General features: G+C 36.5%; 3 protein-coding genes across 3 annotated transcripts; 2 read left to right on the top strand and 1 right to left on the bottom strand.

Moving 5' to 3' along the window:
* Positions 1-4,629: 4,629 nt before the first annotated feature.
* LOC141595656 (uncharacterized) lies at positions 4,630-9,427 on the top strand. The gene has a single exon (XM_074415619.1). It carries the CDS (start codon positions 4,630-4,632, stop codon positions 8,179-8,181), a length of 3,552 nt encoding a protein of 1,183 aa, XP_074271720.1. The 3' UTR covers positions 8,182-9,427.
* Positions 9,428-14,546: 5,119 nt separating this feature from the next.
* On the bottom strand, positions 14,547-18,355 carry LOC141595822 (uncharacterized). Its single transcript, XM_074415785.1, has 3 exons — positions 17,978-18,355; positions 17,605-17,708; positions 14,547-14,936 (listed from the first exon to the last, which is right to left on the bottom strand). The coding sequence occupies exons 1-3, from the start codon at positions 18,214-18,216 to the stop codon at positions 14,887-14,889; spliced, it is 393 nt and encodes a 130-aa protein (XP_074271886.1). The 5' UTR covers positions 18,217-18,355; the 3' UTR covers positions 14,547-14,886.
* Positions 18,356-19,326: 971 nt separating this feature from the next.
* On the top strand, positions 19,327-24,449 carry LOC141597195 (cytochrome c oxidase subunit 6b-2-like). Its single transcript, XM_074417567.1, has 4 exons — positions 19,327-19,461; positions 23,111-23,199; positions 23,290-23,371; positions 24,139-24,449. The coding sequence occupies exons 1-4, from the start codon at positions 19,447-19,449 to the stop codon at positions 24,190-24,192; spliced, it is 240 nt and encodes a 79-aa protein (XP_074273668.1). The 5' UTR covers positions 19,327-19,446; the 3' UTR covers positions 24,193-24,449.
* The last annotated feature ends 1,424 nt before the right edge of the window (positions 24,450-25,873 follow it).

Raw genomic sequence — 25,873 nt, forward strand, 5'->3', positions numbered from 1 at the left:
GCACTAATGTTTTGTGGCTCATTTGACCCCATCTGTATAATTTCTTACGAGTTTTCAAGCAATATATATTTTTCGCCTAAACTAAAATGGCTCATAAAGTCCACGTCAACAAAGCCACGTGTGATTGTAAAAAGCCACGTCAGATTAACGCTATGCCACATTTGCTTTGCAAATGACACGTATGCAATAAAATTGCCAGCACATAAACTTTTATCAATTGGACATGCTCTATCCTCAACTTTCAATTCATATGCCATTTCTTATCGACTGTCCTTCCAACTCCATCCATATTTATTGATTTTACGGTTAATCCACCCTTCCATTTGCTTTTTAGTTAATGCAATTTAAAATTAAGATCAATTTTGTAACGTATGAGTTATATGTATTGGTACTATACTACTATGGTAGTGTAAATTCTATATAAATACGAATGGAGTTAAATTTCATCCCACATTAAACCTACATTGATTTTAAGTATTTAAAGGTATCATCTCTACACCTATTCACTCTTTGATTGTAATAATTTCATTTCGTCAATGTGATTTTCTATTTTCTTCAATTTAGACTTGAATAAAGTCCATGTAATCATATTTTAGCAATAGATTTAGTTTCCTATTTTTTTTTTGAAGTCATGGTTCTTCCTTGATTGCTTAATGTAAGTAAAAATCTCATACGTTTTGAGGAAAATATCTTGATGTTCATTTAGTCTATAATTTGTCAAAATGTTGGAGCAATCATCCGATTTCTATTCTTTTTCATGGAGGTCGATATAGTACGAGACTCCATATACATGTTTCTCATTCTTCGTTGGAATTACTACTATGCAATTGATCGAAGGTTACATATACGGCTTCCATGTTCCAAAGGTATTAATGAATGGCCAGAATCATTAAGTCATTTCTAAAAATTGAGGGCAAGATGATTCCGTTTGACTTATCACTTTGTATTTGCTTAAGTTTCTGTTGATTTCAAGATAAACGATGTGTAATAATATGTTTCGTGGTTATAAAAGCAGCAAAAAGATTACACGAAATCATGCACAAGAAAAATACTTTCTATAGGAGTAAAATGAAATATTATAAAGGCTTAGATGTAAGGAGGACGGTCCTCCGGAAGGACATAGGAATAATAAGGGTATAAAGTCTTGCAAGAGACAGTCTATTAGTTAAGTTATTAAGAGACGAATTTCTCCATACTTCTTTATGTTTTTTTCAAAATCAAAAGAAATCATTTTTAAAGCGTAGAGATAAACATAGGGTCTTTCTAAAATGTGCCCAATAGGCACATAATAAGAGTTATCTAAATTTAAATTAATGGTCCTAATTAATCTATTCTCTCCTAGAATACCTATGTTGATTCCATTTAAATCATACAAAACCTTATTTTCGATAGGAGTAAATTTTACCGTGGCAAATTTGTTGGCTCTACTTTTAACCCTCCAAATTTTTAACATTAGAAAACAGTAACTTAATTAATTTCGGATCCCCCATTATTGCTACCTTTAGCCGTGAGCTTAAATATAGGTTTATGATGCAAGAGAACGAAGACATGTGACAAGTAAGCATTTGTGTGATCTTAAATAGGTGAAATAACCATACACGAATTATATTTTTCTAATAAAAAGGTACGCTATATTTTGGATTTGTTAGTAACGACTATGTAAAACTCCATTTATTTTGCTGAACTTGACCATTTATGAAGGTTGCTGTCATAGTGCCACTACTTATTGTTAAACTATGTTGACATTTTACATTTTACATTTTTACCCATTAAAAATGACAATGAAGGTTCACATAATGTCTTTAGTTAGATATTCTTAAGATATATTTAGCTTGATTTAGTAGTGGTGGTAACAACAACAAAGCTTATTTAATTTGTTCATTCAAAGTGATGAGAAACATTAAGCCAAGCACTTGGATTATACTCCAATTTCCATAATAGTATTTGTCACAAAGTAACAGTAAGCTTAAGACGGATAGTGTCGTCTTAAGAGATACTTACTGTTTTCCCGAAACACCTTATTCTGAGTTCTGACAATAGACAATACGAAGGAAGTGAATAGACCCGAACTAATCGAAAAGCATCTCGTGCATTGCACGGGTCTCAAAACTAGTTTTTCACTTAAAAACAGCTTTAATTTCTACTAGGTTTTGAACCCGTGCCCCCACGGGCGATCTTCAAAATTGCATTATAAATATATATTATAATTGTAATTGTCATAATATGTATATAAAAAACCTCATTTATGTGCCTTTAATCGAGTATAAACAAATAATTATTTGTATATCCAATATCATGTAATAACCATCATACCCTAAAAGCATACACGATGTGCATCACGCTCATTTTTTTGCTCTTTGTATTTTTGCCAAAAGCAAAACTGCTTTACTCGACTTCGTTCTCCCTCTATTATTCAATTACGTAGTCAACTTTTCCTTCTAAATTATTAAATTATTAACCTTTATAATTCACATTCTTTAGCCAAAATCCATTATGATTCAGTCAATTTATATCATCCATGGTAGTAAAACTTCAATGGTAGATGAAACATCAAATTTTTTAACATTAGTGAATAATTTATTGAAGTTTGATGTTTGGGGTGGATATTATAGATACGAAGTAAAACCCATCCTTCAGCTACCATTTACCATGGAAGCAATGTTTAAAACCTTTCTCCAATCACTCTCCAAATATCTTTCTTAAATGTATTTAACAAACGATTGTCTTCCAATACATCAAAGACAATTCAATGTTCATTTGGCTACTCGACTCGGCTCGAATTTTGTCTCAAATCGTAATGTCCCGTCTTTATCCCGACATGTCAAACCCCGTGTTACAGATTTAGATATTTTTTTGTGGATTTACATGCTTTATATTCTTTTTATGGGCATGATACCATCGTGTTTTTTTAGAATTCTATGCGGTACCCATCGATTTTCCAGAGCATCACGGGTACCCATAAACTTGATGAAAATCTCTCAAAATACCGAAAATGCACCAATTCTCCTCTTTCAAAAGTTTATTTTGCGCACATTTTTTTTATCTTTTGACAATAATTTGTCATACCATTAATATAAATATTATTTTCTTAATCGTGAACATATTTTTTTTTTTACAAAATTTAACTATTTGAAAACTCGACTTTTAGGATACCACTGGTGTTTTTAAAAAGTGAGGGGTACCATGTAAAATTTTTCATTCTTGATTGTAGCAATGTCGATAAAACTTCGAAGACGGTTTTTTGGTTGGAGTTTTTTTGGGATGGAGTTAGAATCATGATGGATTCTAATTCCACTACAACTCATTGGAATCTCATACCCACATTTCCTCTCAATTTTCTAACTCCATTCCCCTCTCCATACAATTCTAAAGTGAACAAAACATTATTAATATGCATGGAGTTCTATATCCATTTCCCCCATGGTATCTCCATAAATTCCAATCCATTTCGACCTTTTGAACCAAACACTCCCTGGGATATTTGTGCCCATATTTGAAATCCCTTAATAAAATTGAACTATTAACAATTTTTGACATTTAATGTTATTTTATTCGTTTAAGTATTTTAGTATGGCAAAGCTAAATTAGAATAGTTACATGTTTTAATTTTAGAAATAACTTATGGGTCGTTTGGTTCACTACTTAGGAATGGAATGGATTGGAATGAGAAATAATAGGAGTATGGAGTTCCAATTCCATACATTCCAAAACATGTTTGGTTCATTAGAAAAATAAACATGAAGGAATGGAGTTTGAATCCATGGGAAGAAGGTGGGTATGCGATTCCAAGGGGTTGGGGTGGAATGAGAATCCATCAGGATTCTAACTCCATTCCAAAATACCCCAACCAAACACTAGAATGCCTTGAATCCATTCCATTCCAATCCAAACCTCCCAACCAAACACCCATTAATGAGTTATCAGAATCTACTAATCAAGGTAAAGATATGGTAATAACTGATTGTTCACAACGAAGTTCCAAAATTGTAATGAAGTTGCTAACAATAATGACTTTATAAATTGACTAAAGAATGAGATGTTGTAGCTAAAAAACCTTCATTATAGTGATATGTTTTTGGTTATGGCTGCTATGCATCACTGTGGCCTTGTGTGATGATCTGCACACTTGAACCCTTAGTTTTATTTATGCTTATGTAATTTTATTTCCCTTGTACTTTTTTAGTAAGTAAGTTCCTAGTTTAGCTTAGTTTTAGAATAGCTTTTATTTCCATAAATAGGTATATCGCTATTCTGAACTAAACTTGTAAAATCAATATTTCCTGCTACCAGGATGTATATCAAATTTCCCTCTTTGGGGAGTACTAGTCAATCAAACATCTGCTTCCCACCAAGTTGCCTTCTTATTGCTTGTTGTTACTTTCTTGTGAACGACTCTTGCCTTCACCTTTCTAACAAGCCCGTGTGTGTCGATCGAGACTAGGATTTCGACACCCACAACCCGAGACCGATTACGAGTGCCTAGTGCTTGACAAACACTAGTGCCTAACGCTCTCGCTTTCATTCTTGTCAAAGTGTTTAGACAAAGGTGCGCGTCACGCCCCGACTCAAAGTTTCGGACCGTGACATTTGGTATCAGAGCCCGGTCTTCTTGACGGGCTGCTGTATACGATGGCAACAAAGGCGGTAGAACCGAGTGGGACTAAAAGTGATACTAAGGCCAAACTGGCGGCTTTAGAGAAATTGATGGACGAGAAAATTCCATCCTTGGAGGCACTCATTGTGAGTTTGGGGAATACTCACCATGGAGTTGAGGAGACGGTAAAGGGGCATGCTGCCCGCTTCGAGGCCGTAGACGAGTCCATAGAGGGGCATGAGAGCCGCCTTGTGGCCGTCGAAGAGGCGATTCCGAAAGAGTATAACTCGGATATGGGTTATCTCTATGATAAAGTCGAGCAACTCGAGAACATGTGCAATACCTTGATGAAAATGGCCGCGGACGGGAGTTTTGGTGGAACTCCTAAGGTGAAGCCGCCTACACCCCTCAAGTATAGTGGGGCGAGAGATTCGAAAGAAGTCGATAACTTCATCTTCGACATGGAACAATACTTCCGAGTGAGTGCGCTCGACGAAGATCTAAAGGTCAGTATCGCGAGTATGTACCTAACGGACGACGCTAAACAATGGTGGCGCTCGAAGCATGCCGAGATCGAGGCAGGAACCATTAGACTAGAGTCATGGAATGATTTCAAACGACTCTTCAAGGAACAATTCTACCCGGAGAACACTGATTTCCTAGCTCGAAGGAAATTAAAGAACTTGAAACATACAGGCTCGATTCGCGATTATGTGAAAGCATATTCGGCTTGTATGTTGGAGATAGTGGACATGACCGAGAAGGATCGGGTGTTTCAGTTTATTGATGGTTTGAAGGAGTGGGCTCAGCGAGAAATCATGCGACAACGACCTGAGTCCCTCTCAACTGCGATGACAGCTGCTGAGAGGCTAGTTGACTATTACACGGAGCGCGAAACCTCCCAGAAGAAGGGATTCGCTGCAACGGGCGGAAGCAACCAAAGGTTTGGAGGGACGACTTCACAAACAAGACCTCCCTCTACGGGTAATAGTCGGTTTCGTCCCGGAGGTGATAATAGGAGATGGGGTCCGACGAATTCCACTCCAACCTCTTCTAAGGGTAGTAATTCTGAAGCGTCGACTGCTAGAAAGCCGTTCGCGTGCTTCCTTTGTAGAGGACCGCACCGAATGTCCGAGTGCCCTCACCAAGGGGAGTTCAACACCCTTAAGAAGAATTTGTCCAAGATGTCGGTAGAACAGAATCCCGAGGGGATAGGCCCTGATGCAGAGGGGTGCGATGATGATGAGGCCAGTGAGCAAGGAGAAATGGCTCGAATGGGAGCAGTCCACATGATGTGCTCAATGGACAAAGGCACTGAGCGCTCCGAGACCAAGTCCACGGAACTGATGTATATGGAGATAAACGTCAATGGGAAGGCTACTCGAGCAATGATAGATACAGGAGCCTCCCATAATTTCGTCACCCCCGACGAAGCGAAGAGACTCGGAATGAAGTTGAACCGAGAAGGAGGAAGCATGAAAGCTGTCAACTCCAAAGCCTTACCGATTCAGGGCGTGGCTAGAGAAGTGGTGATCAAGATGGGCGAGTGGACGGGGAAGCTCGACTTCACCAGCGTCCCGATGGATGACTTCAAGATCGTCCTCGGCATGGATTTTCTGAAGCGGACCCCAACCTTTCTGGCGCCCCACAATGGATCTTTAATAATGGTGGGATCAAAACCATGTCTTGTGAAAGCTGTTGAAACTGACCGAAAGCAAAAGGGGCCACTCCTCTCGGCAATGCAGTTGAAGAGGGGACTTCAAAAGGGAGAGCCTACATACTTATGTACAATGTCCATGAAAGAAGACACCTTTGCTGAATGTGTAGACCCACAAGTAGAGAAGGTGCTAGAGGACAATAAGGACTTGATGCCTGATCAGCTACCTATGAGTCTGCCACCCCGACGTTCGGTAGACTATCAAATTGAATTACTCCCGGGCACAAGACCTCCTGCTCGAGGGCCATATCGGATGGCGCCTCCCGAATTAGCGGAACTACGAAGACAACTAGACGATCTGATTCGCTCGGGGTCGATACGACCTTCCAAAGCTCCCTATGGAGCCCCTGTGCTCTTCCAGAATAAACAGGACGGTAGTCTGAGATTGTGTATCGACTACCGGGCTCTGAATAAGCTGACGGTGAGGAACCGCTACCCCATCCCATTGGTCGCGGATTTGTTCGATCAATTACAAGGCGTTGTATACTTCACCAAGCTCGACCTAAGATCTGGTTATCATCAAGTTCAAATTGCCGAAGGAGATGAGCCGAATACTGCTTGTGTGACGAGGTATGGGTCTTTTGAATGGTTGGTCATGCCCTTCGGCTTGACAAACGCCCCTGCAACGTTTTGTACGTTGATGAACCGTGTTTTCCACGAGTACCTAGACAAATTCGTGGTGGTATATCTAGACGATATCGTTGTATATAGTCGCTCGTTGGCTGAACACGTAAAACACTTGGAGTTGGTGTTCGCGAAGCTCCGAGAGAACCACCTATTCGTGAAGAGAGAGAAATGTGAATTTGCCCAACCTGAAGTGAATTTCCTTGGTCACATAGTGGGCAAAGGCAAACTGAAGATGGACCCGAAGAAGATTGCCGCTATCAAGGACTGGAGAACCCCAGGGAATGTGTCTGAGCTCCGCTCTTTCTTGGGGCTCGCAAACTATTATCGAAGATTCATCCGAGCGTATTCGAAAATTGCTTCCCCGCTCACCGACTTGTTGAAGAAGGATACTAAGTGGGAGTGGTCTATCGACAAGAAGAGGGCCTTTGAGAAGCTCAAGGAAGCGGCGGTACAGAAACCAGTCTTGGCGTTGCCGGATATCACGAAGCCTTTTGAAGTTGAGACGGATGCATCTGATTACGCCCTCGGGGGGGTGCTACTCCAAGAGGGTCACCCTGTGGCTTTCGAGAGCAGAAAGTTTAATGGAGCCGAGACTCGTTATGCGGTACAAGAGAAAGAACTCCTAGCTATTGTTCATTGCTTGCGGGGATGGAGGCATTATCTCTTGGGATCAAAGTTCGTTGTCAAGACTGATAATACCGCAGCGTCTCACTTCCTGACTCAGCCCAAGCTGACAAGCCGACAAGCTAGATGGCAAGAGTTGTTGGCAAAGTTTGATGTGGAATTTGCTTACAGACCAGGAGCCGCAAACAGAGTCGCTGATGCCCTAAGCCGAAGATATGATTTGGCTACATTTCACACGATTGCTCATTTGTCCACCACCACCGTGGTCACAGATATTCGAGCTAAGGCAAAGGACCACCTCGACCAAGACCCAATGGCGAGGACTCTGAAACAGTTGGCCTTAGAAGGAAAGACTCGCAAGTTTTGGGTGGAAGATGGGCTTTTATTCACGAAAGGACATCGCATCTTTGTTCCAAAGGCGGCCGGGTTGAGGAAGATGCTTCTACAGGAGTGCCATGATACCTTGTGGGCGGGTCATCCGGGATGGCAGAGAACCTTATGCCTATTGAAGAAAAGTTACTATTGGCCCCAGATGAAGGATGATGTGATGGAGTACACGAAGACATGCCTCATTTGCCAGCAAGATAAGGGAGAGAAACAGAAGCCGGGGGGCTGTTAAATCCGTTTCCCGTACCTACACGACCATGGGAGAGTATCTCTATGGACTTTATCTCTGGGTTGCCGAAGGTAGGGGCGTTAAGTGTGATCCTTGTCATTGTGGATCGATTCTCAAAATACGCGACTTTCATTCCTCTTCCTAAGGCGTGTAGCGCTGAAGAAACTGCCACCATGTTCTTCAGACATGTTGTGAAATATTGGGGATTGCCTCAAAGTATAGTCAGTGACCGCGATTCTCGCTTCACGGGACTATTTTGGGGAGAATTGTTCAATCTCCTGGGTTCGAAGCTGCGGATGTCCTCAAGTTACCATCCTCAAACGGATGGCCAGACTGAACGATTCAATAGCATGCTGGAAGAGTATTTGAGACACTTTGTTGGGGCAACTCAAATGGAGTGGGTAAGACTCCTTGATGTTGCCCAGTTCTGTTTTAATGTGCAGACGAGTTCTTCATCCAACAAGAGCCCGTTTGAGCTTGTTACAGGTCAACAGCCGCTATTGCCTCCCACAGTTGCAGATACATATGGAGGCCGGACAAAGAAAGCCCACGAATATGTGAAAGAATGGAACGTGAATGCCGAAATTGCTCGAGCTTACTTGGAGAAAGCGTCTCGCCGCATGAAGAAGTGGGCGGATCAGAATCGGAGACCAAGGGAGTTTAAAGTAGGCGACATGGTCATGTTGAAGCTGAACAAAGAGCAGATGAGATTCCTCCGAGGACGAGACAAGCGTCTAGTGCGGAAGTACGAAGGCCCAATCCAAGTGATCAAACGGATTGGGGAAGTAGCATACAAGCTGGACCGCCCTGCCTGGATGAAGTGTCACTCTGTCTTTCATGTGAGCTGTCTAAAGCCTTACCATCCAGATCCTGAAGATCCCACCCGCAACAAGAGCAAGCGCGCCAACATCCGCTCCAATCAACTTCCAGCGACATCAACCGACTGAACCAGCCATGAAGATTTTGAAGCGTTGCCGAGGACGGCAACAGATTAGGTGGGGGAGAGTGTGATGATCCGCACACTTGAACCCTTAGTTTTATTTATGCTTATGTAATTTTATTTCCCTTGTACTTTTTTAGTAAGTAAGTTCTTAGTTTAGCTTAGTTTTAGAATAGCTTTTATTTCCATAAATAGGTATATCGCTATTCTGAACTAAACTTGTAAAATCAATGTTTCCTGCTACCAGGATGTAAATATCAAATTTCCCTCTTTGGGGAGTACTAATCAATCAAACATCTGCTTCCCACCAAGTTGCCTTCTTATTGCTTGTTGTTGCTTTCTTGTGAACGACTCTTGCCTTCACCTTTCTAACAAGCCCGTGTGTGTCGATCGAGACTAGGATTTCGACACCCACAACCCGAGACCGATTACGAGTGCCTAGTGCTTGACTAACACTAGTGCCTAACGCTCTCGCTTTCATTCTTGTCAAAGTGTTTAGACAAAGGTGCGCGTCACGCCCCGACTCAAAGTTTCGGACCGTGACACCTTGCAATACATTTGCAATCTTTAGTAGAGGTGATAATATAAGCATACAAATTTGGGAGAAACGGTTTTCCACCAAGTTATTAAGAGATCATTATTTTTTACATTGTACATATATTTTTCGTGACACTTTTTATCGTCGATTGATTATGGTCTAAAGCAATTAATTATATTCATACCTTTTCTATCCTTAATAAGCAACCATATCTTATCTATACCCGTGATTGTACTGTTATATTAATTTTCATACAATATTTACTTTGGATTGTACATGGTAGGACAATAATTTTACGTAGTTGCTCATTCATGGATGAGTTTTATGTTGGAGTTAGTGTCCTCCACAATAGTGCGTTAACATAATAAATCTCATTAATGGAATATCATCAGATATTTAATTATTTGATCCTCATCAGTTGATTAACGTAAATCGATAACGGTTGGCTGACTAGAGTTTGACGTTATTGTCGTGAGACGGCGGTGATCAACTGACCCCTTTCGGTCACACCTAAAGGAACGAACCCCAATAGACAACTAATTAATTGTATGAGATACAATTTATTTAGTCCCTTGATTTGTAGACTAAAAAGTTAGTCGATTATTTTTAGAGAGATTTCGAGTTGCGAACTCGATTTAGCGGCATTATTATTTAATTATGCGATAATTAAATAATAAGTTTTGGGAAACGGGTTTTAGTTAATTAACTGTTAATTTACTAAAATTGTACTAATTGATTAATGTGATTAATATTAGTACGTAAATAATATGTGTAGTGGTACACGTATATTTACGGAGTGAATTGGACGAATTAATTATGGAAGTATTTAAACATGATACGATGTTTAAAATAAAAATTACACGGATTTGTGCGACAAATATAAGAACCAACTTGGACCCGTAAATGGTCAAGTGGACCGTGTAAAATAAGAGTAGTGGATGATTACTCACATAATCATTTCACCTTATTTTGTATACTACCATAATTTATCTTATGTAGGATTTTGCATGTGATGTAAAATAAAAACATAAGACAAAATTTCTCCACTCCCTCACTCCACCTCCACCCGCCACTTCCCTTCCTATATACTCCATCTATTGTTTACATTTTACACTACCTCACTTCTACACTCTACATTCTTGCATGTGAACAATTTTTCTTCATCTCTCTAAAATAATAATTCATCACTACTAAGTTGTTAGTATACATAAATAAAATTACTAAGATTAGTTAGTAATATTACTAATAATAATCAAGGGTACAATATTAACAAGTTCTAGTTTAAAACTTGTTATTATTATTGGGTTAGTTCTTGGGTGCAACAAGAAGGAGATCTTCTTTTTGAAGATTTGCAAGGAGGATCTTCCATTTGGTTTAAGCTCAAGAACAAGCTAGTAAGGTGAACTAGTTTGTGCCCTTTTTACCACTAAATCAATGTAAGGAAATTGTTTTTCCTTATACTTTCTTTTTATGCTTTCATATTAGCATGCATGTTACATAGATCACCTAAATGACAATTTATGAGATAAATTAATTTTATTAGAGAGTCTAATATGGATCTATGATCTTTCATTTTACTCTTTCATATACTTTTTTCCATTATTTTTCCACATTATGCCCTTTGACTAGAATCAAAAGAAAAAACTCTCTCTAATTATCTCTCTCAAATTAATCAAATCCACAAAATTGATCATATCCGTCAAATTATATAATTATAGATGCTAATAATTCTCGTATCGATCAAGTAATAATCATTCTAATTGTTAATTTTTATTAATTATATTATATCAAATTGAGGAATTGATTTACACTAATTAAATTAGGGTTTGTTTAAACCGTCGCCGGTAAATTAATTTACCGGTATCATAAAGTATGTACTACAGTCTACCGTAAGGATTTTGAGTTACAAATCAGCAATAAATTAAGCCATAAAGGTATATCCAAGCGTAGTGGTCGGCCATTGTAGTTCCACGGATTCGTTTTTTTTTTCTTTTTTTTTCAACTTTGTTACAGGTTTTGTGGTGGCATTGTAGGAGATGGACAATGAGTACACACTGTCTGGGGTGGTCCGGTGGTGTTATTCATGATTCGCCATCTCGGTGGTGGCAGAGGGTGTTTCGTTGTGTTAGGGAATGGGATATATGTGACGGGAAGCGGATTTGTGAGATTGTTTAATGGCTGGTTTGAGGAGGTCATCAAGACTGACCACTGGTACAAGGGAGGCGGCGGTGAGGGTGGTGGATGGTGGTTGACGGGTAGTGGTGATTGGTTGGTGATAGTTAGAGTGAGAAAAGAGTACATGAAGAAGATAGAGAGAGAAGGAAAAAAGGGTAAAACGAAAATCATTAAAATAAAAGGGGTATTATAGTCATTTACGTCCATGAAAGAGTAAAACTTGTCCATGAATGAGCACCACCCTAATTTTATTGTGAGACTGTCTCTTAATTGGCTTACTATATAATATTCGACTGTCTAGAAAATTCACTACTATTACAGAAATAATGACGGTATTCATTCAAGCGTACCCATGACATATATAATGTACTCCGTAATATTTAGTTGATAAATGAATACCTTTATAAGAAGCCAGTGAATAGCAATGTAGCATTTTGTAGTTTCCATTTTAACGACATAATATATGAAAACTTTGTATTCTACTCCGTAATATATAGCATAGTATATAGTAAATTACCTCTTCGTCTATTAATAAACATAAAACTTGTATTCTACTTGTATCTTTTTTGTTATTGACTGCATATTTCTGCTTAAAGAATAAAGAAACCAGGAGATTCACACTTGCGGACTACATTTCTCCAAACATTAATTTATATCGAGTCGATTTTGGCAATGAAGACCTACTGAGATATGGTAGAATATATTAATAATGAAGGTGAAACCTCTGGATTATATTGTTTGTGAATGATGATATATTGGGTGAGAATATTATATAGTGCTAATATTCAAAAGTTTCTAAAATTCTCATCTGAACGTATAAAATATTTAATACGGAGTAGCTTAAATTTTTTTATGAAATATTAATATTAGTTTTGGTTACCATAATTTTCTCCGAAAACCCCCTATTAAATCTTTGATTTAATGATCTCAAATGAGGAAAGGATAATGCGATTGAATAGTAAGATGTGATATTTTTCCCATGAGATTTAAGTTTTAAAAAGTGATACGTGATATATTATCGATTCTATGATAATGTGCTGATGATAGCACAATCTCGTTTTATGGCAATATTAAATTATCCTAGTTATTATGGGAATATAGTGAAGGCCAATCAGAGAAAATTTTCCTCATTTAATGTTGTTATTATAACTTCCTCTTATAATCACGGTATAATCATGCTAATTCTTTTTTTAAGTTCTACGTATTATGGGAAAGAATCAATAATTGACATTTTATTTTAGTTTAAAAAAACATGAAAATGAAAATATAATATATTTTGTGGGAATGACACATGGCAATTGGAGAGGGAATGACATGTGGCGATTAAAGGGGTAGCTGGTTGTTGCTTTAATATAATATATGATATGATGATATGATATGATATATGATATGATTCCGTATGTTTTTCTTTTAATGAGACAGATTGTACATTAAACAGGTCGCGATAAGTAATTAAAAATATAAATGGTCATATTCAGGTCGCAGTTTATGAACCTTGCACGATTGATTATTTCGTACACATTTGCATAAACGATGATTATATTAGCCACCAATTTTCTAAAAGTAGCTATTAGAAATAGGGTTATTTAATAGGAATAATCCAACCTAAGCCTCTCCTTCCCCATTTAATCCATCCTATTGAATATCTCATATTAATCCTATCTTTACTATCATTTAACTTATTTTGCTACAATGGAAAGATAACCTGTTATATAGGTCACCCTTTGATTTAAAAGGGTCCTTGACTTCCTAAGCACACATTTCACCCTTTTTTTTACTTTCAACCTTTCACCTTTCTTTTTCACTTGCTTCCTTCATCTTCCTTCATCTTCTTCATTTTCGTTATCTGCATCCTTCATCATCGTCGACATTGAACTCAGGAAAATCTGATTCTCTACTTAAATTAGCCTAATTCTTCTTCTTCATGATCTTTAACTTTTCTAAATTAAAACCAGAACCTAGAAAATCACATTTACTAAAATCTCTCAATTAAGCACTCCAACCACAAATTTTATCAACCCAGAAAAAACCCACTAATCAAATAACCTAATTACACAACATACAAAAATGGCGCTACTTGGAGAAGACGACAATGGATACGAACTGACTCCGTACCTCTTAATCTAAGATTAAAATCACCAAAAAGGTATAAACTTTAAAATTTATCTCCAATTGTTAAACAAACCCATATATTTGGTCACATAAATTAGACAGCAATTTTATTAGTAGCATTAGAAGCCAAATTGTCCAACTTCCACTTGGTAAAGCACTGAAGACTATTGGTGTCAGCAAGGTAATGATTTTGAGTGAACTAAATAACATCGGACCATAAATGAAAAAAAAGAGTGATGAAAGATGTAATTGTTCATCTGTTTTTCTATAAATGAAAGGGGAAAAAAATTAACAGTGAGGGTGAGAAAGAGAAGAGGGAAAACCCAGAAAAATGAAAAAAAAGGAGTGATAAAAGATGTATTTAGAAGTCTTAAAATAGAAAGGAAAGGGTAAAAAAGAGAAGGAAACCTGCTAATTAGTAAGCTTCACCGGTTACAACAAGTTAACATGAGGCATGGTGCAAAATAAGTTAAATGATACTCCCTCCATTCATAAATTATCACCCAATTTCCCTTTGGCACAAATATTAAGGGTGGTAATAAACAAATAATAAAAGCTTGTACTTGACTATAACTAGTGAAAAAGTAACACAAGTGGCTTATAATTAATTAGGATTAGCAATTTAAGTTAAACAAATGAAAATGTCAAAGTTCTCTCCAAACTGAGGGAAATTACAACTTGATGTGGGGCAACCTTTTTTTCCCTCCAAACCAAAAATCCGAAAATTACAAAATTTTGGGAAATATTTTTCCCACCAACACTAAGCCAAATTTCCCCCCAAAACTCTCTTTTACAGCACCCTTACATCATCCCTTTACATCATCCTTACATTATGTAATTACATAGGGAAAGAAGAAATTACACAGTTATAAATTGTAATCCAGAATTACAATTTGGAAGGAAATTATAATTTCCCCCTTGTCTAAATTCATCATCTTCTTCATTATCTCATCATGTTTTTCCATCTGCCCTTCTCTTCATGAAATACAAAAACTGCACTTCAAAAAAAAATTAGTTAATCAAGCAATAAAACAATAAAGTAGAACATCAAAAAATAATTCCTTACCCTTCTTACCATTTCCAAATAATGGTCCGTCCTAATCTTACAAACGATCAGCAACATAGAATTGGGTGCTACTTAATCGAAAATTCGATTAATTGCAAACCAGTTAGAGGACAAATGAAGGTAGTTGCAGCAAAATTCAATGTGGACAGAAAAACTATATACGAAATCTGGAAAGTAGCTAAATACCAAAGGTTAAATGGTGAAGAGTTGCAACTCAACTCCAAAATGAAGGGGAAAAAAAGGAAGGACCCCATTAGAAATCCATGTTGCAGCAATTTTAGCAACACCCAAGGGACAAAGGGGAACTATGGATGCTCTTAGTAAAGCCATCAAAGTATCTGTTGGTACTATTTGTACTTGGGTTAAACTGGGCAAATTGAGGAGCCACACTAATGCAATCAAACCAGCATTAACAGAGGAGAACAAGTTTCATAGGCTCAATTTTGTTCTTACCAAATTATGGTGGAATAGAATTACAGGAACTTTGCAATTCAAAGATATGTGTAATGTTATTCATATTGATGAAAAATAGTTTTATATAACTCAAGATAATGCAAAAATTTACCTTCTTAGTGAAGAAGTTGACCCATATAGGTCTTGCTAAAGCAAGAATTTTATCACAAAGGTTATGTTCATGACAGCCGTTTTAAGGCCAATTTATGATGATGATAACAACCTGATTTTTGATGGAAAAATAGGTATATTTCCATTTACTTTTCAAGAACCAGCAAAATGGAGGTCAAAGAATAGGGCAGCAGATACTTTGGAAACCAAATCAATAGCATCAATCAATAAATAAGTGATTAAGGAAATGCTACTTGAGAAGATCCTACCAGCAATAACAAGCAAGTGGCCAGCATTACTATCCAAGAACATAATCATCCAGCAGGATAATGCAAGTCCACATTTAAAAAGCAATGATCCTGATTTTTTGAATGCAGCACAAGCAACAGGGTATAATATCTCATTAACCCAACAACCACCTAATTCACCTGATCTAAATAACTTAGATTTGGGTTTTTTTAGATCAATTCAGTCACTGCAGAGTCAGAAAAGAGCAAAAATCGTAGATGAATTGGTATTCAATGTAATGCAAGCATGGGATGAAGAACCATCTTTGTGTTTAAGTGATGTGTGACTTAGTTTGCAATCATGCATGTTGAAGATAATGAAAACAAAGGGGCACAATGACTTTAAAGTCTCACACTTACACAAGAAAGCACAAAGGCTAGCTGGTACTTTGCCAAGGAATTTGCAAGCAGATGTTGAGATGGTAAGGGAATGCATTGATCATTTAACATTGGCAGGGAATGATAGCAACTTAGAAGAAATTAGTGTACCTCTTGCATTTTTAGCTTTCTGAACTCAGATTGCTAAAAATATTTGGTCCATTCAACTTTTATCTTAGACACATTGAAAGATAAAAGTTGAATGGAGGGAGTATAAACATGAGTATATGACTATGGGTGCAATATTTTGTAAACATTTCTGCTTTGTATTGAAAATGAATATGTTTTGGTAATATAAATGTTTAAGCTCTCATAGCAATTTGCAATTTCATCGCTGAGCTTTTGTGGTTAGAAATCAAGGTCTCCTAAAGCCTAGCATTGTGACGACCATGTACATTAAAAGTTGAAAACATGGTTTTGTGGTGGCCTAAGAAATGCCTCCTTCCAAAACTACTCTCAACAATTAATAATCCATCAACAAAGCAAGGTGGAATCCTTAATACAACCACAACAATGAAATAAAAAAACAGGCGATAGATTCAGAAACAAGGAGAAACAGGCAACAATACAATTTCACAGTGAGCTCTCATAGCATTAAGCAATTTATTCATCGAGCTATAGTCAAATTGCAACTCTTAGAGAAATAAGCAATCTCTTCACTGAGCTAACATAAATTGCAGCAGTACCATTTAACACCGGCTTTAGAAATAGACAACAATGAAATTTGACTAAAACAATGTTATGATTTCAAACACATCAACGGCATATAAGCAACATATATACAAGGGTTCAGACAAAGCCACTAAGCTCTCATAGCAATAAGCAATATATTCATTGAACTCAATGATGGCTTGCATTCATGTACATAGGCTACCTAATGCAACATCAATATTAATTTGAAAGCAAAGACAGTTGAAAATAGTCAAATTTCAGCTCTCAAAGCAGTAAGCAATCTCTTCATTGAGCTAACATAATAAGTAAATTAGTATAGCATAAGTTCATATTGCAGCATAAGAAATGCAAAGAAAAATCAGAGACAATGCAAATAAAAAATGAGAAGAAAAATCAGAAACAATGCAACGAAAAAAAACAGAAACAATGCAACGAAAAAAATCAGAAACATTACAAAAAATACATAAACTTTACAAAGAATTCGATTCATAAGCAATATCAGAAGCAATGCAAAGAAAAATCAGAAACAATACCACAACAAATACAGAAAGAGAAACAATACCGACATAACAAATGACATGAAAAATTACAGAAACTAAATAACACGAGCATGTTAAACAGCACTTCACCAGCAGTAAAATACGAAATTTACATAAAATTTAAAAAGAATACAGTAAGAGAAGAAATATACAACCTCCAATTCGTCCTCCTTTTTTATCATGCTCCTTCATTTTCTTCTCTATTGCATGCACCCTTTCCTTCTCCTTCATTTTCTCCTTCTCCTTCTCCTTCTCGTTCCTTATCAGAAGACATGACCAAAAAAACCGTGAAAATCATAAAATTAACAAAATGGTCTGTAAATTTAAACAATACTACGTCTAAATCAGAAAATTAACAAAATAATCCGTATGTACTCCGTCAAAATCAGAAAATTAACAATCTACTCCGTCAAAATCAGAAAATTAACAAAATACTCCATAATTACTCCGTCAAAATCAGAAAATTAACAAAAAAATTAAAAATCAACAAATTAAAACAACAAAAAAAAAACAAGCTTTAGATTTTACCTATCAAGAACCCTCTTATAAAACGATTTAAACCTCTTTGAGCATGGAGACTCATCGTCAACAACAACGGACTTCTGACGTTTAGGAGTACTAAACCCAGATCTAGTATTATCTTCACTAGATCTATCAATTACAACTGCAGCTACAACCAAATCGTCATTAGGATCAGAAGAATCACTTGGCAAATCGTCAAAACCCGGTGTATTAGGAACTTCTGATTCGTCAACCACAACATTCATCGCAAAAAAGTGTATAAAACTTAAGAGGAGGATTTAAAAAGGAGGCGGATGAGGGAGACAAATGAAGAGTTGAAATTTGGGCGCGATATTGAAGAGAGAGAAGTGATAAGGAGGCGGATGAGTGGGATAATGATTTAGGGTTTTCTGAAGAGATGGATAATGAGTAAAAGGAGGGACAGTTGGGGTGATGATCCAATTTAATTTTGGATCATCGGGTTGTTGGGTATTAATGGAGGGAGTGTTGGGTTTGGGTGGAAAATTTGTAAATGGGTTAGAAATATGGAGAGAGTCATTAGGGAGTAATGATTGGGTTAGTAATATTGGTGGGTTAATTGAATAAAATTAAGCCCACTAAGTAATGGCAATAATTGTAAATATTGATAGTTGATAAGGACAATATGGTAAAGTGTCTTAACAAATAAGGAAAGAAAAGAAATGAGGTGATATAAAATGAATGGACAAAAAAGGGAAGTGGGGTGATATATTATGAATGGAGGGAGTAGTAAAGATAGGATTAATATGAGATAATCAATATGGATTAAATGGGGAAGAAGGGGCTTAGGTTGGATTATTCATGTTAAATAACCCTTAGAAATATTTATGTAACTATTTTATGTAACTATTTATCTCAAAAAAGGGATATTCTCTCGTGTACCCCTGAACTTTTTCGTTTTCTAAAGTGTACCCCTCGTTTTTCATAAAAAACCTTTGACCGACAATAATTCTCTGTTACGAGTTCAGAAAATGGAAATTTTTTTTTTCAAACAAATTATCTCGTCAAGGCCTTGAATTTGAAAAAAAAATTCACCGCATTTTGAACTCGTAGCCGGTAGTTATGGTTGGTCAAACATTTTTTAACGAATAAACTTTGACCGACCATAATTTCCGACTACGAGTTGAGACGTCGGTGAATTTTTTCTCAAACTGAAGACCTCTTAAAGACGGTCAATGTGGAAACAAAATTTATCGTATTCTGAACTTGTAGCCAAAAGTTATTGACGTTCAAAGTTTTTTTGCATGAAAAGAGGGGTACACGAAAGAATATCCCAAAAAAAAAAATAAGACGGTTTTACAATAAAATACGGTAAAAACCGTAAGGTGGACCTTTTCAAGTGAAATTAGGCCCATTGAAAAGCGCTCAAATAAAACGACCCTCCCTTCCATTTTGTCAATCAAAACATTCAAACCAACCTTTACTCCTCGCTTTCTCGAGATCGATCTGGTACAACAATGGCTGACGACGAGGTATATCAATATATCATACCTCTACTTTTTATTTATTTTTATATTTGTCTTTTATTTCCTGGTTATATATTTCGCAATTGCAAATAGCTGTTAAATTATCTTAATTGTGTTGTTTTTTATTTGTCTTGAAATTAATCTGGCATTTACGATTGATTCACTGAATTTGTCTCGGAAATTTGTACATCATTTGTTGACTATGCAGATTTGTTTAGTACAGGGTGAAATTTGGAGAGAAATTATTGGAAATGTTATATTTTACTTTGATGTTTGTTAATTGATGATAATTTAGGGTATTTTGGATTTGTTACGGAAGGAATAATGCCGGAATGAAGGAGGAGAAATCAAATGGCAAGCATTTTTTTAAGACAATGCCTTGAATTTGATTTATCTGTGTTAATTGATATGGCAATTGGTAGTGAAAGCTTGTATCTTTTGGGTTAATAGATGGCTGTAGATCACTTGATTAAATTACGGAGTTGGAGCGGTGATGGGAATTTGTTGATTATCCAGTGTCCTGTTTAATACTCTCTAGTCTCTCCTATCTAATAGGTAATTTACGTTTGATTACACACACACACACACACAAAAAAAAAAAAAAAAAAAAAAACAGTAAGCAATCTATTGAATGGGGGGAGTATTAGTTCTCTTTGTAGGACAAAGTTTGTATCTTTATAGACAATCAATGGTGAAGTGCATAGATTTCTTGATAAAGCTTTGGAGTTCAGAGTAGGATGGTGGGTCAGTGTATCTAATATTGGTGTTTGAAGTGGATAAAAGGAAGAAAGATTGGAATTTGAAGAGAACCATTCATAAAGGAGCGGCATTCTTGAGAAAGGTGGGAATTTGGTTCATTTTTAGCGTTGCTCCCCTCGAGTGAGTGGTGAGGGCGAAGATTGTGGGAAATTGGTTTAAAAGACAAGTGAAGACGAGGAATCATAAAAATATACGTAGGCTGAAGGGTGTGGTCAGATGGAGAGATATAAAGAAGTTTCAAAACAAAAGAGTAAAATTTTAATAAAAATTGGTTGGATTTTCACATTGATTTGTTGCTACAAAATATGAAAACTTATAGTGTTACCTTAAAGCCTCATAGGTTTGCCCAACTTTTTTCGTAGCATGGTCTCATAAGGTCTTTAAGAAGCACATTTTTCGTTTTATGTAATTTTAATCATTCTGACAGCATTGAGGATTTAAGGCTATTATTCTTTCCATCTCTCTTCTTCCTAAGGTTTGGTTGTTGCATTTGAGGCCCAAAAGGTAAAATTTGATCAATTTTTTAAATCACCTATTAAGCCCTATTATATTCGTTTATGAACTCAGTGCGTGATTGACGCCAAATCTTTTAAATTGTTTAACAGAGCTGGGATGAAATTTATAGTTTTGTGCGTCAGAATTATGCTTGTATTACTTAGGAATTTCTGACTTTTTGGTGGTTGTCACGAACACAAATGTTATAACCTTCCTTTACGCTTATGAATCAAGACATGCATATGAGTTTCGCACAATTAGGTGCCGTTTATTATTTAAGGGTCATCGGAGCAAGCTCCTCCAAAATGTTTTCTTACCTAGCCTATGTCGAAGGTAAGTTTTGTTGTGGTGTACACCAGTGCCCATTTCGGCCATTTGTGAGCTCACAGATCAACATACCCTACCACATTTTAGATAACAGTCCAATATTGTGGCAACAGTTCCAATTTTGTAGGCGGTTTGATTACTCAAATTGCTATATTGCTAGGACCGTCGGTCCTAAAGAGGAGGACCACTTGTGAGTTGTGACGGGTGGGTTTTTGCTGGATATTGACTAATTTCACCCATTTAGATTGACTCACGTTTTCTCACGAGAACCACTTAAATTGAGTGGATCTTTTTCTCTAACACCGGTATATCTATACCAAGTATTGTGAGCATTCTATCTCTCGAGGGTGCGCTTAGAATTTGGCATATCTCGTTGTTTCCCTTGCGCATTGATCATTTAGCACCTTAATGCCTATTTATGTTATGTTTGTTTGTGTTCCTTTGCTTGTACCCTGTCCGGCCCAAATGGCAAGCAATCAAATGTCCGGCCTAATTTAGTTTTGAAGTTATTGATGATTTTAGCTAAGTAATTGTTGTTGCTTCTCTTGGTTTTGCTCATTATTATAGAGTTTGTGTGGTTTAAATTGTTAGGTTTGTTTTATAGAAGCATTGCAACTATCGACTCGTAATTCTACAATTCTCAAATTTGTTTCCACTTTCTTTCCTTTTAACCTAAGCCGGACATTACAACTTTGTTTTTTGTCTCGGTTGTATGATTGAATGCTTGGGATTGGAGGGACATTCCATCCTTCGTTGTTGGCCTTTTGCTATGAACGCCACAATAAGTCAATCATGTGCTTTATGCGCGCGCGCGCGCGTGTGTGTGTGTGTGTGTGTTATTCAGTTTCGCATGGTTGATGGTTTTCACATGGGGTGAGTTGGTGTGCATAGTCTTCTAATTCTTGTTTGTGGTGTATTTTCTAGACTATTTTTCACTTTAGTTGAATAAAGATGCTTGGATGAGTAGAATGTGTTTTCATTGTAAGGTGATGTGTTTGATGAAGGAGGTGAGGTCTATTCACCAACTTGTCCTTTTATGTTACAATGTTTGGATGTTATTTGCTTCAAGACCAAAAAAAAAGGTTTTCCTGGCGGAATTTGACATGCGTTACTTTTAGTGTTTTTACCTCCTTCCAATGATGTTATTTGTTGATGAATGCACACTTTTTGTTGCTGTTATGTTGCACATTTTTTATGTGATATCTCTGGATTTTGAGAGAACTTGAATTAAATTCCAACTCATTTGATAATTGATATTCACGGAGGGTCGTGTATCAAGGGAAAAATCATCCGCTTGGGGATGCATTGGAGATGAAAACTTTTGGGATTAGAAGAGTATGCGTTCATGATGTGTAGCATATAATGAAAGGTTTGACAGTTAAGCAAAGGGAAACAAAATCGAAATGAGAAGGAAAGAAGTAAACGAAATAAGAGGAAGTTGGTAAAAAAACGATTTGAGGTTGGGTTGAACAGCCTGTAGGTACTAGATAGACTTGTTGCGATATGCTGTGTGTCTTTTTCGTGTCTTTTTAGAATTTTAGTCTCGGCACTGGTTGCAGCCTGGCAACTGTTGTGCATCTGGAGACTTTTTTTTTTGCTTTTGGGTTTTAGCTTCGGTCGGTGGAGGCCGGTGTCCAGCACACCCGTCTAGTAGGGCTTTTTGCTTTGAGTCGCAATTTTTGGCTAGTAGTTTAGTTATTTAGTATAAATATTTTATTGGGCTTGATCCCAAACTACCTTTTAGCCTTCATAAGTTTTTATACGATTCGATTTTTGATTTCTTCTGTTCTTAGTTGCACTTGTTTTCACTTCTCTGTAAGCATTAGGATGGTAGCATAGAGCATGTAGAATTGCCAAATGTAGTCAAAAAAAGAAAAAGCTTGTGCCTGGCCATATGCCCATAGCCCCATACTCCTCAAGTCCTCGTACTTTTGTGATTGAGCCATTTGGCTACATTTTGTTTTGAACAGAACTTTAGGTAAGGAAAATGGGGCCAAAAATTAGAACTATAGCTAAATGAAGCTAAATGATTAATCTACATAATACTGCTAAAGTTTCGTTTCTTGTCTTTCAGATTGAGCTTAAGACTGCACCAGCTGATTTCCGATTTCCTACAACAAATCAAACAAGACACTGTTTTACAAGATATATAGAGTTCCACAGGTAATACTTTTTTGCATTATCTGGCAGGATGCATCTGGATTTACAAGTTTTATCAAATGAACTTATAACAGCTTGACATTCTAATTGCAGGTGCATATCAGCAAAGGGGGAAGAGTCCAATGAATGTGAACGGTTTGCAAAATATTATCGTGCTCTTTGCCCTGGCGAATGGGTAAGTCCACGTTAAATTTTTTTGTTGGCACCCACAATCTTGGAAATGTCAGAAGTGGGCCTCAGTCCTCTTGGGCACATGTTCTTTCCCATCAATTTATGTTCAACTTATGGCTTTTTATTTTTGTGTAAAGGGAGTCAAAACCACTTTCAATGTTGATGAGTTTCGAAGCCACACTATGACTATATACCAGCTAAGACGGTTCATGTGTGCAAGAATATAATCCTTAATTCTTTTACAATAATAGTTAGTCACTAATATGGAGATCATGTCCAAAACAATAAATAATGGCCAAACAATAAAACATAGGGAATATTAACTTGAAGCTTTTCGAGCATAGTTACTAATATGACGGGGATTCAGCTATGGTTTAAATTAGTTACCAGTACCTCCATATCTATATTATTATCATCCTCATTTGACTTGGATGTCGAACATTTTCAAGTTTGACCATTGAATTATCCAAATAGATAAATTTGTAATGTCATTTAAACATATTGTATCAAGTATTTGATGTTACAAAAAGTTGGTTAAAGTCGTCTTTGTTTGACCACCTAAATCGAGCGAGTACAATAAATGAGATGGAGAGAGTATTATGCATCCTTTGCATTTTTCTCTAAATGAAACTTGTTTATGAAAACAGTTTCTGCTGCCAATGATAAACTCGTGCACTCACACATTGAGAGGGTGTTATTTCACTGTTAATCAGCGGGATTTTCCCACATTATAAATCATTGAGTTTTCTTCCTTTCTCGAAATTCTGGCAGGTCGATCGCTGGAATGAGCAGCGGGAGAATGGTACTTTTCCAGGACCTCTGTAATTGCTGAATGCATGACATGGCCAAGCTTCTGTCACTTGGAAGTTTGAGTTCATCCTTTGTTTTTCGTACCTAAAGCCAAACTGGCTTTTTCATGGTTACATGTCAGATTAATAAAACATGATTTGAACCTTGTTTTTATTCCTCATTGCTATTGTGCACAGAATGTGTGTGAATTGCATAGTTGATTGATGTTAAGTTTGCCCTCCTTCACTTCTAAAACAAGTCTGATTATATATGGGCGCTCAGATTTTCTCAAATTGTTTGTTTCACAAATTCTCATTTCAGACGGAGATATCCGTCTTAAGCTATGGTGGTTTTGCGGGAGTGACGTTTAGAGTTGCAATTTGGTATATAGAAATGGACGCCGTTTGGTTCGATCCTAACCCACAATTGCAGGGGTGAGAGACGGACAATTCTTACTTCTCATCATAAATTCTTATTTAAGACGGACATCTCCGTTTTAAATTTAAAACGGTCAAATATGATAGATAGGATAATATTTAAGGATTGGCATATAAACTTTTTTTTTTTTTTAATCTATGCAAGTGAGGTGTTATTTGACCCGTTACAATTTTTATACCCGTCTTAAAAGAGATCAAGTAAAAGGTTGAAACTTGGAGCCATTTATACTAGCCTTTGAACCCGTGCCCGCACAGACGATCTTCAAAATGCATTATAAATAATATTTATATTGTAATTTTAATTGACAAATTTTATATATGTATACAAAAAATTCATTTATTGTCCTTTTTTATTTATATATCCAACATCATAGAATACTAATTATCATTCGCCTATTAAGTCGCCAAATACTATTTAGTAGAGTCAGACACTACTTACATTCATCATAAATTCTTATTTAAGATGGGTATCTTTGTTTTAAACTTAAAACGGGTTAAATATGATAGATATGATAATAAAACATATACTCCCTCCGAATATTCATTTTTGCCCCATTTCATTTGGGCACAAAGAATAAGGAAACCAATAAACAATGAAAAAGTAATGGTAAAGTTGATAGTGGATTGTACTATTTACGACTTTAATTAATAAACAATGAAAAAGTTGGTAGTGAGTCTCACTTAAACTAATAAATAATGTCAAAAAGGTATCTCGAAATGGAAAGTTTAGAAATGGGGCAAAAACAAATATTTTGCCATTAAGAGGAAATGGGCAAAAATAGGTATTTGGAGGGAGTAATATCTAAGGATTAGCATAGAGATATTTTTTTTTAATCTATACAAGTGAAATGCTATTTGACCCGTAATTACTATGCATAGTTTGTTTGAGGCAATTGATTATAATGTTAATGTCTGTAAATCTTAAAACAGATATATCCCTTTTAAATAAGACATATTAAACGATCATAAAGATTCATAAAATAATGATCATTTTTTTTTACGTTACCTTTACACATTTATATATTTAAAAAATAGACACGGATTATTATAAGGTAAATTTGTGAGTACTTGACCCAAAGTAGACAATATTGATTCAATTGGTCTCCCTTGTGACGGGTCACCATTTGTGGCGGATATTTTATGAGTTAAAATGGTAACAAAATGGGTTAGTGGAGAAAGGGGACCATATGAATAGTGTTGCAGAGAGAGAAAAAGTGGGTACTTTGTGAGGTAAAATGGTATCCGTCACTCCAGAGTGACGGATATGTGCCGTCACAAAT

The sequence above is a fragment of the Silene latifolia genome, chromosome 8 (assembly GCF_048544455.1).
Source record: "Silene latifolia isolate original U9 population chromosome 8, ASM4854445v1, whole genome shotgun sequence".
Taxonomy (NCBI): Eukaryota; Viridiplantae; Streptophyta; class Magnoliopsida; order Caryophyllales; family Caryophyllaceae; genus Silene; species Silene latifolia.

Bases quoted from the DNA above. Each gene is read 5' to 3' on its own strand.
- LOC141595656 (XM_074415619.1), top strand. From the start codon at position 4,630: ATGGCAACAAAGGCGGTAGAACCGAGTGGGACTAAAAGTGATACTAAG.
- LOC141597195 (XM_074417567.1), top strand. The intron at 23,200-23,289 runs GTAATACTTTTT...TTCTAATTGCAG, and splicing joins AGATATATAGAGTTCCACAG to GTGCATATCAGCAAAGGGGG. The intron at 23,372-24,138 runs GTAAGTCCACGT...AAATTCTGGCAG, and splicing joins CTCTTTGCCCTGGCGAATGG to GTCGATCGCTGGAATGAGCA.
- LOC141595822 (XM_074415785.1), bottom strand. From the start codon at position 18,216: ATGAATGTTGTGGTTGACGAATCAGAAGTTCCTAATACACCGGGTTTT. The intron at 17,709-17,977 runs GTAAAATCTAAA...TCTTCTGATAAG, and splicing joins TATAAGAGGGTTCTTGATAG to GAACGAGAAGGAGAAGGAGA. The intron at 14,937-17,604 runs GTTGTATATTTC...TTTGAAGTGCAG, and splicing joins AAAAGGAGGACGAATTGGAG to TTTTTGTATTTCATGAAGAG.